The sequence below is a fragment of the Melanaphis sacchari genome, unplaced genomic scaffold (assembly GCF_002803265.2).
Source record: "Melanaphis sacchari strain LSU unplaced genomic scaffold, SCAv2.0 Contig11_pilon_pilon, whole genome shotgun sequence".
In the NCBI taxonomy this organism is placed as follows: Eukaryota; Metazoa; Arthropoda; class Insecta; order Hemiptera; family Aphididae; genus Melanaphis; species Melanaphis sacchari.
In genome coordinates, this window is record NW_020270469.1 from 4,718,239 (window position 1) to 4,733,334 (window position 15,096).

The following is a 15,096-nucleotide window of genomic DNA, read 5'->3' on the forward strand; positions in this document are numbered from 1 at the left end:
TACCTGTAGCGTACCTATACCTAATGTACCTACACGTCAAATATGTTATGTTGTTATAAGTTTTGGACTCGGCGGAGGTGTGCACACTGCACAGCTGCCAGCAAACAGGCATACACAACAAACACACACGTGTGTGCTGTATATATTCATTAAACGTCACCATAATATACTCTATACTTCCCGTAGCAGCACTCTTCAATATATTATTATTTCATTAATATAAATTATTATTATATTGAATCTATACAACGCATATATTTGTGCCTAGTATTTATATAATACATCATATAAATATCACGCGTATTCTATAAATCGTTTATGATATAATAACGTTTGATTTACGTTTATATTTATGTTGTACCTACAGCAGTTGCATTAGCGATTAGCTACGACTAGCCACAGGACGCGGTGACCGGTGCAATCGTCATGGGTTCAAAAAAGCCAAGCACGTGGTCCGTAACGCTCAAGAGAGACGGCAAGTCTCAACCGTGGGGCATTCGGCTGGCTGGTGGAGCAGATCTCAACACGCCACTAATCATAACAAAGGTAAGTCATTAAATATAAATCATTATATACACACCTATAGTATGGCATTATTTCCGGATTAAAACTCTTAACTTAAGAGTACTTATAAACCATAGCGATCGGATATATATCTATCAAACGTTGAATGATATTGATGCCTGATATTCTGACGGGCTAGGGTGATGGTGTAATTTTTAAAATCAAAAATATTTATTAATACCGTAGTTTTGAGTATCTAAGATTAATTTATTATTTTATCTTAATTGCCCGTATTTGTCTAGTTAATTATTTTCTATACCTACTGTTTAATTTAGATTCTACTGCTCGTCAGAATAAGGCTGAGTCATCTGAGTCCTTATGGCCGGGCAGTGATTGAATTCGTATTTCTAATAATTTAATAATTCTACAAAACTTAGGACTAATATATTATATTATTTACAAGTATAGAATAATCATTAGTTAATTTTTTAAGGTTAGAAAGGTATCATCTCTATCTTTTCACTATGTTTTTAGACACAATAGCTAATAAATATTTATTATATATTTTGCCACTCTCCAATTAAAAAAAAATACTTTAAGTTATATCAACGTGTATGATTGTATTCCACTAATATTTTCATGACAAAATATAAGGCCATAAAAATACAACTCACACAAATAACACGCGCACCGAATCCTTCGATTGTTATAATCGTCGTTATCATATTTTAATCATGGGCAATACTTATTTTCTTAGTATCGTATCCTCATAGGTTTTAGGTATTATTATTGAAATAGTTATCATATCATAGATGATTAGTGTTGTTTTATACATATAGCCATATAGGCTGATTTAGGTTTGGGCCTAGGGGCTATTCCCGAGGTCAGTTTTCGGTAAATCGGTTTATATTTGTATTTAATCAGCATTTAGTAGGTATACAATTTAGCCATGTCAGTATTTAATGAAATTATTAATACCCTTAATCGTTGGATTTAGGTATTTTGATTTTCTAAAGTTCGATTAAAGTTTACTAGTTACCTTTATTAGATCATGAATTTTAAATTATTTTTTGAATGACGAGTGTTAATTACAGCTCAAAACATTTTAATTGCATGAATTTTACTATATATTTACGTATATATAATAGGTACATGGTGATTTTTTTAAAGATTCATTTTCTAGAAAACTATTAACATTTTTGTTAATATTATTTTACACGTAGTATGAAGTCATTATCGTTTTTTGAAATAGTTATTGTATTATTCATAAGTGTTAAAAGTTTTAGAAGCGGAGTAGATTAACACAGAAGCACAACCATTAAGCCTCACACGGAAAATTAAAATATTGGCTCAACATTTCGTTGATCCAAATATTCAAAATATATGTCTCAAGTTATAATTAACTAAATACCTATGAATTAAAAATTCGATTTTTGTATGTTGAAATTATAAGAAAAATATTCTGAAACAGAATATAAAATTAAAAATGTATGCATGATGTTATTAAAAACAGTAAAAAATTTAAAAACGATAAGGATAAAAAAATGTACATACATTTTTATTTTGTTATGACTTCAAATTATCTAAAACAAATATTTCAAAAACATTAAATCTTTTAGAAAAAAATTAGTATACGTATATCTTTAAAAGAATTATTTTGTATATTGTATTATGTTAAACGCTAAATAATCATAGCTACAATAGCTGCATGTTTACATTTACTTTTTTTATATTATGTACTTGTACATATATGGATATAATTGTATAAACCTATTATAAGATGTATAGTAATATATATATATATATATATATAATAAGTATATTAATATATTTTGTTATCATTATTCACTATGCATTTTTAAATCCAGACACTCAAAGCTGTAGGGAAAAAACAAATTAAATTGTTTAATGTATTTGAGCCAAAATTTATAACTTCAGAATTTTCAGTCGTCTTATTTTTAATATTCCGTAACAGAAGATGTCTATACTTGCCAAAATTTAACCATTTAAAAATACATATGTGAGTTTTAATGATTTTAGGCTCAAGTCATTAATTTAATCTTTGAGATGGAAACTTGTACTAAAATGTGATTTTTATGATGTTATCAATGGTATTTTTATATGGTACAAAATTAATTTTTGATACGTATAATATTATTTAAAATTTGTACTTAAAAGTTTCATACAAAAAGAAAAAAAAGAAAAATAAAGCTCTTATTTCGATTGTGTGCAATTAAGTTTAATAATAACTCGTAGATCATTAACATATGCTGTGTGTAAGAAGGGTTTATATTAGTGATGTGTTTTTATTTTTTTAATAAACTATTTTAACGCAAGTACTATTTAATTGAATTTATTTGTTTAAATTTGCAGACGCAGTAGAAATTTTTGCTATGGCTTAATAATGTCTTTGTAATTTGTCTTGTTTAGTGTTATATAAAGTTACAAATAACTGTTTTTTTTTTTTGTTTTTTTTTTTAATGCCCTGGGGCTTTATTATTTAAACGACCCAACGGTCTTTATAAATATGTTTAACAATTATTGTATATGTTTTACATACTAGGTATAAATTATATAATATACTAAACGTTGATGGAGTCACTTCCAATGAAGTGTCTCCTGCCTTAATCTAAAATCTTAAACTAAGTCATATAGTCTCAGTCCTTAGACACTTGAAACGTCTGATGTCCTTGGAGCGTCTAATAATTAGATGGCCAATGCATTGACGTCATGGTGATCTAGCCTAGTTTTGTGTTTTCGAGCAAATCTTTGGATTTCATCTGCTATTGTAGGCAACATCATATAGCGATGTGATAAATAACTGTTGAAAACATAATTTATTAAACATTTTTACCTGTTGATCTATCATCAATTGAATCATAATATTTTTGGAATAAAAATAGACAATTATTTATAGTCTTATTTTAACAATGGGGCAAACGTTGGTTAAAAACAAGTCTATATACATACAATATATTATAGGTCATATGAATAATATAGTAAATACTGTATTATGTTACTTCCGTAAACCATACATCTATAATAATTTAGTAAAAATATGTACAATATAATGTAGATTTTAAGTAGATGTATACAAATATTGAACTTTATTATACTTGCTATATGTATGTGTAGATTCGACAACGCGTCTAGTTTACCTCGCTTCGCGTTAATTACTATATGTGTATTCGAACAGGGACAAATGGACGCGGCTATTTGGACGCGAGGACAAAATTATAGTTATTCAATTCTTTATTTTTACTTATACCAATGACAATAAAATATAAATATACGTATATTGTAATAGAATTATTATAAAAAATAGTTTATAAGTATACATTTTATTCAAATATTTATAATAATAAAAAAAAAAATTGCTAAAAAAATATAAAAGTTAAAAATAAATAAACATATAGGTATATATTTTAGTAGAATTATCATAAAACATAGTTTATAAGCATAAATTTTATTTAAATATTTATAATAATAAAACAAATTAATCAATACTGGTCTAAACGACTTCGTACCTAAACGATAACGTCGATTTCGATAACGTAGGATAAATCCTAATATCGTAATAAAACTATAATATTAATTATAATTATTAATTTTGTCCTCACGTCCAAGTGTACTGGCGCTTAAACGGCTGCGTCCAAATGACTTCGCGTTCAAACGGCCGCGTTTAAACGGTCGCGTCCATTTGTCCTAGATCGGTGTGTATACTATACCTACTTCGTTCTAAATACATGTGGCCACGTGGGTACACATATATATAATAGGCTAAGTAAATGTCTCGGCAAGTATTATGTTTGCGTGTTTGTTGAACGACAGCAACTTCAGGGAGCAGTCAGCACAAAGGCATACGAACATATGGGTTGCAATACAATTTTAGTATATATATAGTTACAACATTTCAACATATTTGGTCATATTACATATATACCAATGAAACGTTGAACTTTAGTTTACTTTTTATATACACACACATACAATTCTGGCATATACAATGTATACTGTATACTGTATATATGGCCGCACGTGTCGAACATTAGTCACATAGGTAATCAGTTTATGAAAGAGCAAACACATTTTTTGGTCGTGTCTTTTGGCTATGGCGTATTTATTGCTGTGACTATGTATACGATATAAAATTATTAAAAATTGTTATTATTATACGATAACGGTGTTAAGAGACAAATTTTTTTGAAAATGTTCATATTTTATTTTCGTGCGTCTAATTTATATTTAGGTGTACGCCAGATCACCCAGTGAAGGTAGCTTGAGAGTCGGCGACATCATACGGAAGATTGAAGTATACGACGCTCGAGACTTGAGACATTTGGACGCACAAAATTTGTTCGGCAACGCCGACCAGTCGATAACACTAGTTATACAAAGGTACTAGATTATAAATTTATTACAATATTGAATATAAACCAGGGATGGACAACTTAAAATTACTAGAGGGCCAATTTTTAGAATATTAAAAAACTTTCAAAGATAAGAAATATCAGGAAAGTGTATAGAGTAATTTTCAGCACATTAAAAATTCATCAATTGATATATTATTTAATCCACCACAGACCACAGTTTGATTACTCATATTTATCTTGTATTATATAGTATATAAATCATATATCTAAATATTTGTTGTTGGTGATAGGCAATTGTGCAGATTGGTCAGAATGTTCTGTGATATAAAGTTTACAATTTTACCACAAAATTGGTAGATATCGTCTTCACCTGTTATCAGTTATCGTCGTGTTTATACCTGCATATAGTTCATGTACTAACACTATAATGCTATAAATAAGATGATATTTATTTTGTCACGACCACCGTGTCTTCCCGACCCGTTATATATATATATACCTTTACTATATATCTTTTATACGCACGTTTAATGCGTAACGTAATTACATTGCAATATCATATCGCAGGGATGCTCCTCAGTTCAACGGCAGCAGCAGAAACAGCAGCCCAATTCCGGTGACCAATAATCATCAACTCAACCAGCAGCAGCACGTCACTGCGCGACCAATCGGTAACGGCTTGTACGGTTACGAGCGGTCCACCCAGTCACCTGTCAACAATTTCTGTCGCTTTCCGCCGTCGCTGGTCGACAGCGCGTCTCCGTACGACTGGGACGAGTCGCACGACTCCGTGGCGCTCGACCAACAGGTAAGGGCGGTATTCTCAGCGCACTGTAGAGTAGAATAAACGTTGTTATTATTTTATTAATAATCTGAGCCGGTGCTACCATCTCGAATGATGTGTATACAATTCACAGAATGAAAATTTCCAAGGTTTAAGTGGTGGAATGGTGGGTAGTAGAATCGTTCTGCAGGATTAGGAAGTGCGCTTGAGAAAATTGATTGTCTTAAGAAAAATCTATACCCATTTAATTTCATAGTTTTCCTTTACATGAATATGTGTTGTCCTACCTATATGAAAAGGATAGACAACGGGTAACCTTACCGGCGTTTAAGTTAATCAATCATTTTTATTGCATATATTTACCCTGATGATATTTTAAGATGTTTAAAAATCCTCCCTGTGCGGAAGCATTTATCACTAATCCAAACTTTCCCGTACCTATTATTAGCCCTTCGAAGATCTCCCCAAGTAGAATAATTGTCTTAGTTTTATTATTATTTGTTTTAAAACACATATATTTGATGAATTTAAATTTTATTTGATAACGTTGTATAGAATATAGACCTAGCCTCAGTCTATAACTTTTAGAGACTCGATTAATATAAGAGACAGACGAGAGGTGCTCAAGCACGCCTGACTCTTTGCAAGCTTATAACAATGCTATTATTTTTATAACCTAAAGGTATATACCTGCAACTGTAATAATATAATGCTATAATGCATAACCTACGTACTAGAGTAGTTCAGCTCAAAAATAAATTTAAAACTTTAAATTATTGCGAAAGAGTGAAAGAGAGACAGATAGATGGAGTATGAGAGAAAGAGGAACAGCATTGAGACTGTGTAAACACTGCCGAAAAACACGCATTTGACTTTGACGTACCACAAATGACTAAAGTTATTTTTGAATGATAAAAACATGTTTCAAGGTAAAAAATTAAAAATTGTAAAAATTAAATTCACGAAAACCATTTAATAATATAATATACGTTCCGGGTGTGGCTGCGAGTATTCGGGGGAAGGGTACAGTACAGAAATAGCTTGGCTTTTAATCTGGGATAATTTCACGTTCCATATAATTATATGTTCCTCATCATCATAACATTTTATGATGTACCTATATACATATAGTATATATTATATATTCAAGGTAATTTTATAAAGGTGAACATTCATTTTCTCTCGTAATATATTGATAACTAACGTTTTTGGAAACTTTTTTAAATAATCTGTGATTGTTATAAAACAATTTTTTTTTTTGAGAAAACATTCAATACAATTTTCAATATTTTTTATTGATATAAAATTTAATAATTCGTGTTGAAATTCGTTTTTAATTTGTTATTAATATATTATTTATTTATAATTTTATAAGCAAACTATTTTTTATAATTTTTTTTTTTTTATTTAAAATCAAATTTTAAATGAGTAGTTACTAGTTTGTTATAGACATTTATTCAAAAAAGTAAAAAAAAACTTAAAAAATATAAAAATAAAATAATATCTTAAAAACTTTGTTCATAACAAATTAAGTTAGCGTAAAAAAAATATTTCCAAAAACGTTTACATATTTTTCGATGTAATGAGTAATCATGTGTTCACGCTGTATACATAAAACATACTCACGCTTCCATCGTTGTAAAAATTTTCCGTTGCAATTCTCATGAATAATAATTGATTTTTAGTGACTTACTCTGGCGTATACCATTAGTACTGCACTATCAGATAAAAGTCGTTTTGATCTCATACAAACGATAACACGATGTCATCCCAAAAAATAATAGGTATTTTTCTTTTAATTTTTAGTTAACCACTTTTATCGACGAATAATTATTACAAGTTAGACAATTGTTTTGGAGTTCAATTACCCTGTAAAATAAACATAATGTTAAACACGTACCTATCAGTGTGTAAGTAGAGGTAAACATTAAAATTATTTTCTAATTTATTATGTATTCTGATATTGATTTAAACCATTTTGTGATGGTAAAAATTGTATCTGAAAAACAGCCATTTACTATTTTACCTACTGTATATGTTCGTTATAATATTTGATTTTTTTTTTAATATTGAATAATTATTACAATTTATGAGTAGGTATTTTTCACGAAAGAAATTTATTGTTTCAAACATCATAAAAAAATTTAAAAAAATCATAGCCAAATATTAATAAAGATCATTATTATTAGAAACATACTTTTGTATTCACAAGAAACTTACTATTTAAACTTAAAAATAATTTAGGACATATTTTTTCTTTTCATGATATGTTCTTAAACTATATACCAGATACAATTGTCTGGATGGTCAAAATACCTAAATACAAACATCAAATTAAATTCACCTCATATTTATTCAATTTTACGAAAAAATGGCTGAGATTTTACAAGTCTATATGAATTATGTCAGTAGAAAATAAAATAATTGATATTGATACAACTAGTCTTCTGTTTTAAATATTTTATAATCACTTTACTTCATAATTGGTATTCAATATTGATGATATTTTGAAATAACAATGGTGATAAATATATTTTTGTCGTTAAACAAAATATAAATAAGCTATAGTGGAGCTAAAAAAATATACATCATATTAGAATTTGTAATTTTATTTTGGCACGTACAGAGTTAAAGGTCGTTTAAGCAGTTAGCACATATCTAAAAATATCCTTTTAGTTTTATTTTTTATGAACTTAATAATAAACCATTTGTTTATTTAATTGGCATGACATTTTAACTAAAACCCATTAGTACTTACTTTTTATATACAATTTGAATTATTTACATTGAAATTTTTTTTATTACTTACCAAATAACTGATCTTACTATCGTAATTTAGCAGAATTTTGATATGGAACTATTATTGACAACATATAATATAATGTGACCTACTGGCAATTATTGGCGAGTTGTAGAACCAATTGAAATAATTGGCAACGAACAAAAATCCTGTGATACGTTACGTCATCAATTATTCAGTCTAGTCATTTGTCATCATTCAATAAAATTATCTTAGGATTAATCTCGGAATAAACGCACGGTCAGGCCCCGTCTGGGCCACTATGCTACTGTTCTGTAGAACATTGGGCGTCATGCCTCAATTTTGTAATAAAATACTTGAGTTTTTTTAAACAATTAATGAGCAAAAAAAAAAAAAGATTTTTTTAATTATATTTATGGGCCTATAGATCGCCTGCTTACTGAGATCAATTGGCTAGTATCCTCTCAGTCCAGGCCTGCGGCACGGTATTTGTGATGGATCAATGTCGGGGTGTCTATGCTTAAACAAAAATGACTAAAATCGTAACATTTGATATTTTAAAACATAATAAAGTGCTTATTGGTTAAAAAAAAAGGTATTACGACTGTATTCTAATTTAATATCAACGGTTTTATTGGCGAATAGTGTTTTAAATTCGAATTAATAATAATATTTTATAATACCTGCATATTGGTTGTAGGTATACGATTGATTATTGAAATTCCCCAAAAATGCGTATTATATTATGTAGACTATCGTCGAAAACAGTAATTTCTATGACTTTTGAATGTTTATTTTGACGTTTCTTCGAGATCGAATAACACGATTTCTAGTTGTTATAAAAAATAAACGGAAATAGCAATTGTGATTTGAACGTATTGTGCAACGAGTATCTAATCGTGACTCCACGTGCCGGTTGTCCGGCAATAATGCGGGATGACAGTAATAATATAGTTTAACTTTGTAAGACCAATATTTTTAAATTTGGAAGGGATGTGATGAGTTACATACAAACGTATTATAATATGCTCTTGCGAGCCTTGGACTAAATAGTCCAATGGAAAAACATGTTTTGTGTCGCAAAACAAAATATAACACGAATAATTATGATGAAATTTATTTTGTTGAATTATTTTGGATATGAACCAAAAAAACACAGGGTTATTTTTAAACCCCTTTCCGTGGTAAGGCCTCTGACTAATTTAAAATGTTTAAGTACCTTGACTAGTATACTTTTTATGTATATATAGAAAAAAAAAATGAAAATTTTATGTAATAAAAAATTTAGTTAATTAGAAAACCTTAAACACGTAACATTTTATGTATATTTGATATTATAATATTATTATTAATGCAATCATTGTATTTAATACTTAAATTATTCAAATAAAATTGGCAAAATAATTAATGTATGGCATGTTTATACTAAATCAAGGAAATGATAATAAATTATGATAATTATTTATAAAATTATATCTACAAATGCAAAATATTGTTTTTACGTGGTTACTTATTTACTTTAAACTATTAAAATCATTTGAATGATTTATTAAAATTAAGTGCAATTTTTCATGGTGCCTTTTACATCCGTTAATCTAGCGAGAAACCATATTTAAGTTTTACAAGTGATACCTACCTATTCAAATTTGTAAAATCATTAACACAGAAATCAATAAATTTAAGATTTACTAACTTATTTCATATTTTTAAATAACGCGTTATAGATAAGCATATAAAAAATGATAAAATCTAGATCAATTTAATTGATTCATAAAACTAATCATTATTATTTTATATACCATGCTTGTTCAAAATATTACCCATATATTTTGAATAATACAAAATATATTTCTTTTGTAAAAGTCACATCACTCACATTCTTACCAAAAATAGCTATTGGAATAAGATAAAATTACCAACCGTTATTCATCATTAATATTTAATGATATAATTATTGTTTATTAAAAATATTATTAAATACGTGTCAGGGTCTGTAGATCAAATAATAAATAGTAATCCCGTTAAAAATAACTGCATATTATTATTGCCGCTCGACATGAGAATAATTATATCAACGCCTGTCCTCGAAATTGATAATAAATAAAAATTTCAAGGAATGTCGCGAAAATTTGTATGTATCAAATTAAAATTGCTTGTACATAATAATAATACAGTCTCCTCTTAGCCTATGGAAAAACGTCCGGTTGTTAATTTTAGAAAACCCTCGTAAGTTCCCCGCGGAGTCTGCCAAGCCGCGTGGGCGATTCCCACACTATATGTTAACTGGTACACACCGACCAAGACGAAACTCGCAGTCGAAGGGAAACCGTTGAAACCGAAAGCAAACAACAATATCATAATACAGCTCAAGTTTTTACCCAAACGTTACTGTGAATATACCAATAACCACATAATATTATAAAATTAATTTCTACTTTAAATAAATAATTAAATAAAAAAACTGTCAAAATGATGATGTCTCACATTGATCAGGAACAAAACGATTACGAGCCCGAAAACGCTTTGCTGTGGGTAAGTGTCGGATATTGTTTATTTTACATGGCATCGGCATCGATAATATATCGTCCATTTCACAATTGACCGGCTACGATCGCGGGGCTTGTGTAATATTATGTCACGACGCGTATTTATGAATAAATTTGCAAGGAAATATACGGCCAATAGATCGTTATATCGTCCGAAACGTTTTCCAATCCCTCCAGTCGGACGTCTTTTTGATACTAATAATAATATTTTGTTTGATTGCATTTTCAGCCGTACAGAACGAACCCGTTAGTTTTGCCCGGAGCTAAGGTCAAGAGGGATCCACCCAAGACCGAATCGTACTTACGCCACCATCCCAACCCGATGATGAGAGCGCATCCGTCACACCACGATCAACCCATGGACACGCTGATGAAACAAAAGGTAAGCACTATCTACTGTCGAGCTTATATGATATACAGTCACGGGTTGGTTATGGTCCTATATATGTATATAATTGATAGGTCACGGACACGGTGTTGCAACGGATAAGCAGCGAAGAAGCCAAGTCAAAACCCGGTAGACAGGTTAGGGATCCTATACAATTTATACATATAATATACATATATAATATGTTTATATTATAAATCATGTGCAATTACTTATCTGTGTCGTCCTGCTTAAAGTGTATATTTGATGGTGTGTCCGTTCAAAATTTATAAAAATATTCGTTTTGTCATATTATTATAGGTTGTGATGTATGTGTCTATGTATGTTGTTTTATCACTATAACAGTGACGGTTAAATATTATAAATTTTTTTTGTCGACCGGGTGGGCTTTTGGAATTAATAAATCATGGAATTTGGGAATTTCGCTTATTGACTTTTGTGCTTTATTGACAAAATCTCAACTTTGATTTTAGGTCTAATTTATTTATTTTTTTGTAGGTGGTACACAAACAGTTCAACTCGCCAATTGGTCTTTACTCTGAAGAAAACATCGCTAATTCAATCAAATCGCAAACAGGATATACTCCGTAAGTTTTTTAAAAATAATTACTTATTTTGTTAGGTTTGAGATAAGCGTAGTATTAAGTAGATTTTCGCTATAATATCATAATTACTCGTGTTGGCAACAAACTAGATAGTGAATTAGCGATTAATATTTTTGACCTTGAACACGTTGCCATAGCAATCGATCATAAATTTCAAAAAAAAAAAAATATATATTCGCGAGGGGTTTTGTTTACACATTATACGCATAGTCTATGGCTATTTATACACTACACTAGAGAACTGGCCTAGTGAATTTTATCTGCCCGGTGCCTCTATTTTTGTTCCGTCTGACCTAAATTGGCCGTAACAAACATTTCGGCGGTCTAGTATAATATACTGTTCGAAACCAAAGCGTTCAGTTGGTCAGTAGTTATATATAGTTAAAGTTAACGACCAAAGTTCAACCATTTAATTGTTTAAACTAATGTTTAGGGAAGAGGAAGAAGAGAAGTACGGTCGTTTGAGGTAAATAGATGCATGAAGCATGTGTGAGGTAAAACGCATTTTGGCAAGAGAATGTTATTAGCGGCATGTAACTTAGTTAAATACTAAGTTAAACTTAGGATTACATGGATTCGTAGAAACGTTAGTCCTTGCATATTTCTATAGTATAGTATTATAATAATATAAAAACCAAAGGAAGTAATTTAAAATGCTTTTGGATGAATTATATATAGTGCCTTAGTGGTCTCTTTCTAAACACGGCACATGGTAGTTGGACTAATGACTTTGCTTATTTTATGACCAAAGAATTCGTACTGCATATCTAATCTCAGTATTTTCATTGACCTATCCTTCCTGGAAACCAAAACCAAACTCAAACACAACCATCCATCCTAGTAAATTCCGCTATTAATCCTGCATATACCTATCTATATGAATACTGACTAACACAATTTTAATAAAAAAATATTCTAACATTTCTTCTGTTTTTCTTTTTCTTTTGACTTAAACTATATTATTCTTCTTCACACATTTCTTTACTAACACCTTCCCCCTCGAAACTTTCCCCCATTTTCTGACCACAACATATAGGTACAAGAAAACAGTGCAGTACGATCCAGCTAAATCTGAAACGTATAAGGCGATTCAAGAATCAGAACACGGAGACTTCCACGCTCAAGAGATATCAAAACCAGTGCAACCAAAAGTATTCACGCCTGTTCAAGGAACAGTAAAAGTAAGTCCGACTATTTCATATAGTCTATTATCTCTTATATTTAACAATCATTAATACTTTTCTATTGTGTTAAAGAAAGCTCCGATTAGTCCTATTAGCAACGGCCATGGCCATCAAAATCATAATGTAAGTATTCTCAAGTATTAAATTTATCAATTACCTATCTAAATATTAAAGAAAATATTATTATTTTTTATTCATTGTTACAAATAAATAAATCTATGATGATTTTCTATTTCAGAAGTTGTCAGCTCCTTATCATCCAAATCCAGGAGTAAGTACATATTATTATTCGTTATTATTTCTAACTACTGAATATTTAAATTTAATTTATTCAATTTATTATATAATTTGTCTACAAAACCATAAACAATAATTTAACTATGTAATATTTTGGAATTTATTTTCATAAAAATAAATTATAATTAAATTAGTAGTTACTTGTAAATTATTTTAATTTTAATTTTTAAAATCTTAAGTCTTAATGTTATCCATTATTTATAATTGATTTAATTTCAATTATTTAATGAAAAAACCAATATAATTTTGTGTTAAATATTTTTGTTTAAAATAAATAACATTATAATTTTTATATTGAATCGTTTAACAAATTTTATTTGATTAACACTAAAAAATAATTGTTTTCAGTTATTTAAATTGTATAAAATTAGGATTAATTTTATTGAGTTAAATTATTTGCAATAAATTATAATTATTAAAACACTATTTGAAATACCACGTAGAATATGTTTAAAAAAAAAAAACACGAATCGTAAAATTTATTTTTGAATCATAATTTAACTACTTATACTTCTGTTCTAATAAAAATATTCAGTTATCGATTTATTATTTGTTACTAAAACGAAGGACTAGTTTAGTTTTTTAATAATATAAAATTATAAAGTTGCGATTGTATAGGTATAATAATTTTATTTATTTTTACTCTATAGCGCGTATCTCCACAACCTCACCCGACTGCACCACATCCAAATGTAAGTGTTAATAATTTAATTTTTATAATAGAATAAGTTGATTTAATCGTGTAGTGTTTTTACAGGCCAATTACGTTTCCACTGAAGAAATCCATCAAAGCGGCAGTTTCAAGCGCTTGATGCATATGGTTATGACCGAAAACTAAGTGTGAAGCCAAAATAAATCAATAAATGAGCTATTCAATTATTATATTTAAATTTTAAAAATGTAAGATAGAAATGTTAGAAAAAGGATGTGTATTATTTAAATCATTTAACATTTTTATACTTTCGTCTGTATATATTTATATAAATTGTTATCGTCAATATTAATTTATTATCGTGCACCTACTATGACTAATATATAATAGTTTAACGTACGTAATAACAAACGTAAATTATTATTATTATTATTATCATTATTATTATTATTATTATTATTATAATTGTTATTATTATACGCAATTTATTTGAAAAATTGTTGAGTGTAGAATCTAGTCACACTTATAAAAAAAATTAGACTAACAATTTGAATATTATAAAACTATGTTATAAAATCTATGTTATTTTCAGATATTATTTAAACTGTTATGTTAAAAAAATTAAATAAATAAATAATTGTACCTATTTATCAAATCATAATAATAAGTTTTTTTTTTTTTTTAGTAAGTATAGGATTTAAAAACCCGCCAAAAATATTATAGATACATGGAAAGTATAAAATAAATAGTATTTTAGCGATTATACTAGCGACTAGCTTTCAACACGTATAAACTACGATCGATATTCAGTTGAAGATTAAATAGTATCTATACAGCTATACATCGCGTTTTCTCATAAATGTTAGCCTCTTTACGCACATACAAAAAAAGCAATTTGATTTTGAAAATTTATAACCAAGATTAAATAGGTAACTATATCATAACATAATATGATTGTAAAATACAGATAATTATAGGTAATAAAGTAATTTTTTTTTATTT

At 28.5% G+C, this 15,096-nt stretch overlaps 1 protein-coding gene across 2 annotated transcripts; it reads left to right on the forward strand.

The window, feature by feature from the left end:
- Positions 1 to 367: 367 nt before the first annotated feature.
- LOC112604106 (PDZ and LIM domain protein 3) lies at positions 368 to 14,445 on the forward strand. 2 transcript variants are annotated; one of them, XM_025352975.1, is made up of 11 exons: positions 427 to 546; positions 4,754 to 4,902; positions 5,445 to 5,685; positions 11,198 to 11,350; positions 11,431 to 11,493; positions 11,855 to 11,943; positions 12,998 to 13,142; positions 13,218 to 13,268; positions 13,384 to 13,416; positions 14,093 to 14,134; positions 14,200 to 14,445. In XM_025352975.1, the coding sequence occupies exons 1-11, from the start codon at positions 427 to 429 to the stop codon at positions 14,278 to 14,280; spliced, it is 1,167 nt and encodes a 388-aa protein (XP_025208760.1). In that variant the 3' UTR covers positions 14,281 to 14,445. The 2 variants fall into 2 exon arrangements, with proteins under 2 accessions (XP_025208761.1, XP_025208760.1); XM_025352976.1 differs by lacking the exon at positions 11,431 to 11,493 and having other exon boundaries at positions 368 to 546.
- The last annotated feature ends 651 nt before the right edge of the window (positions 14,446 to 15,096 follow it).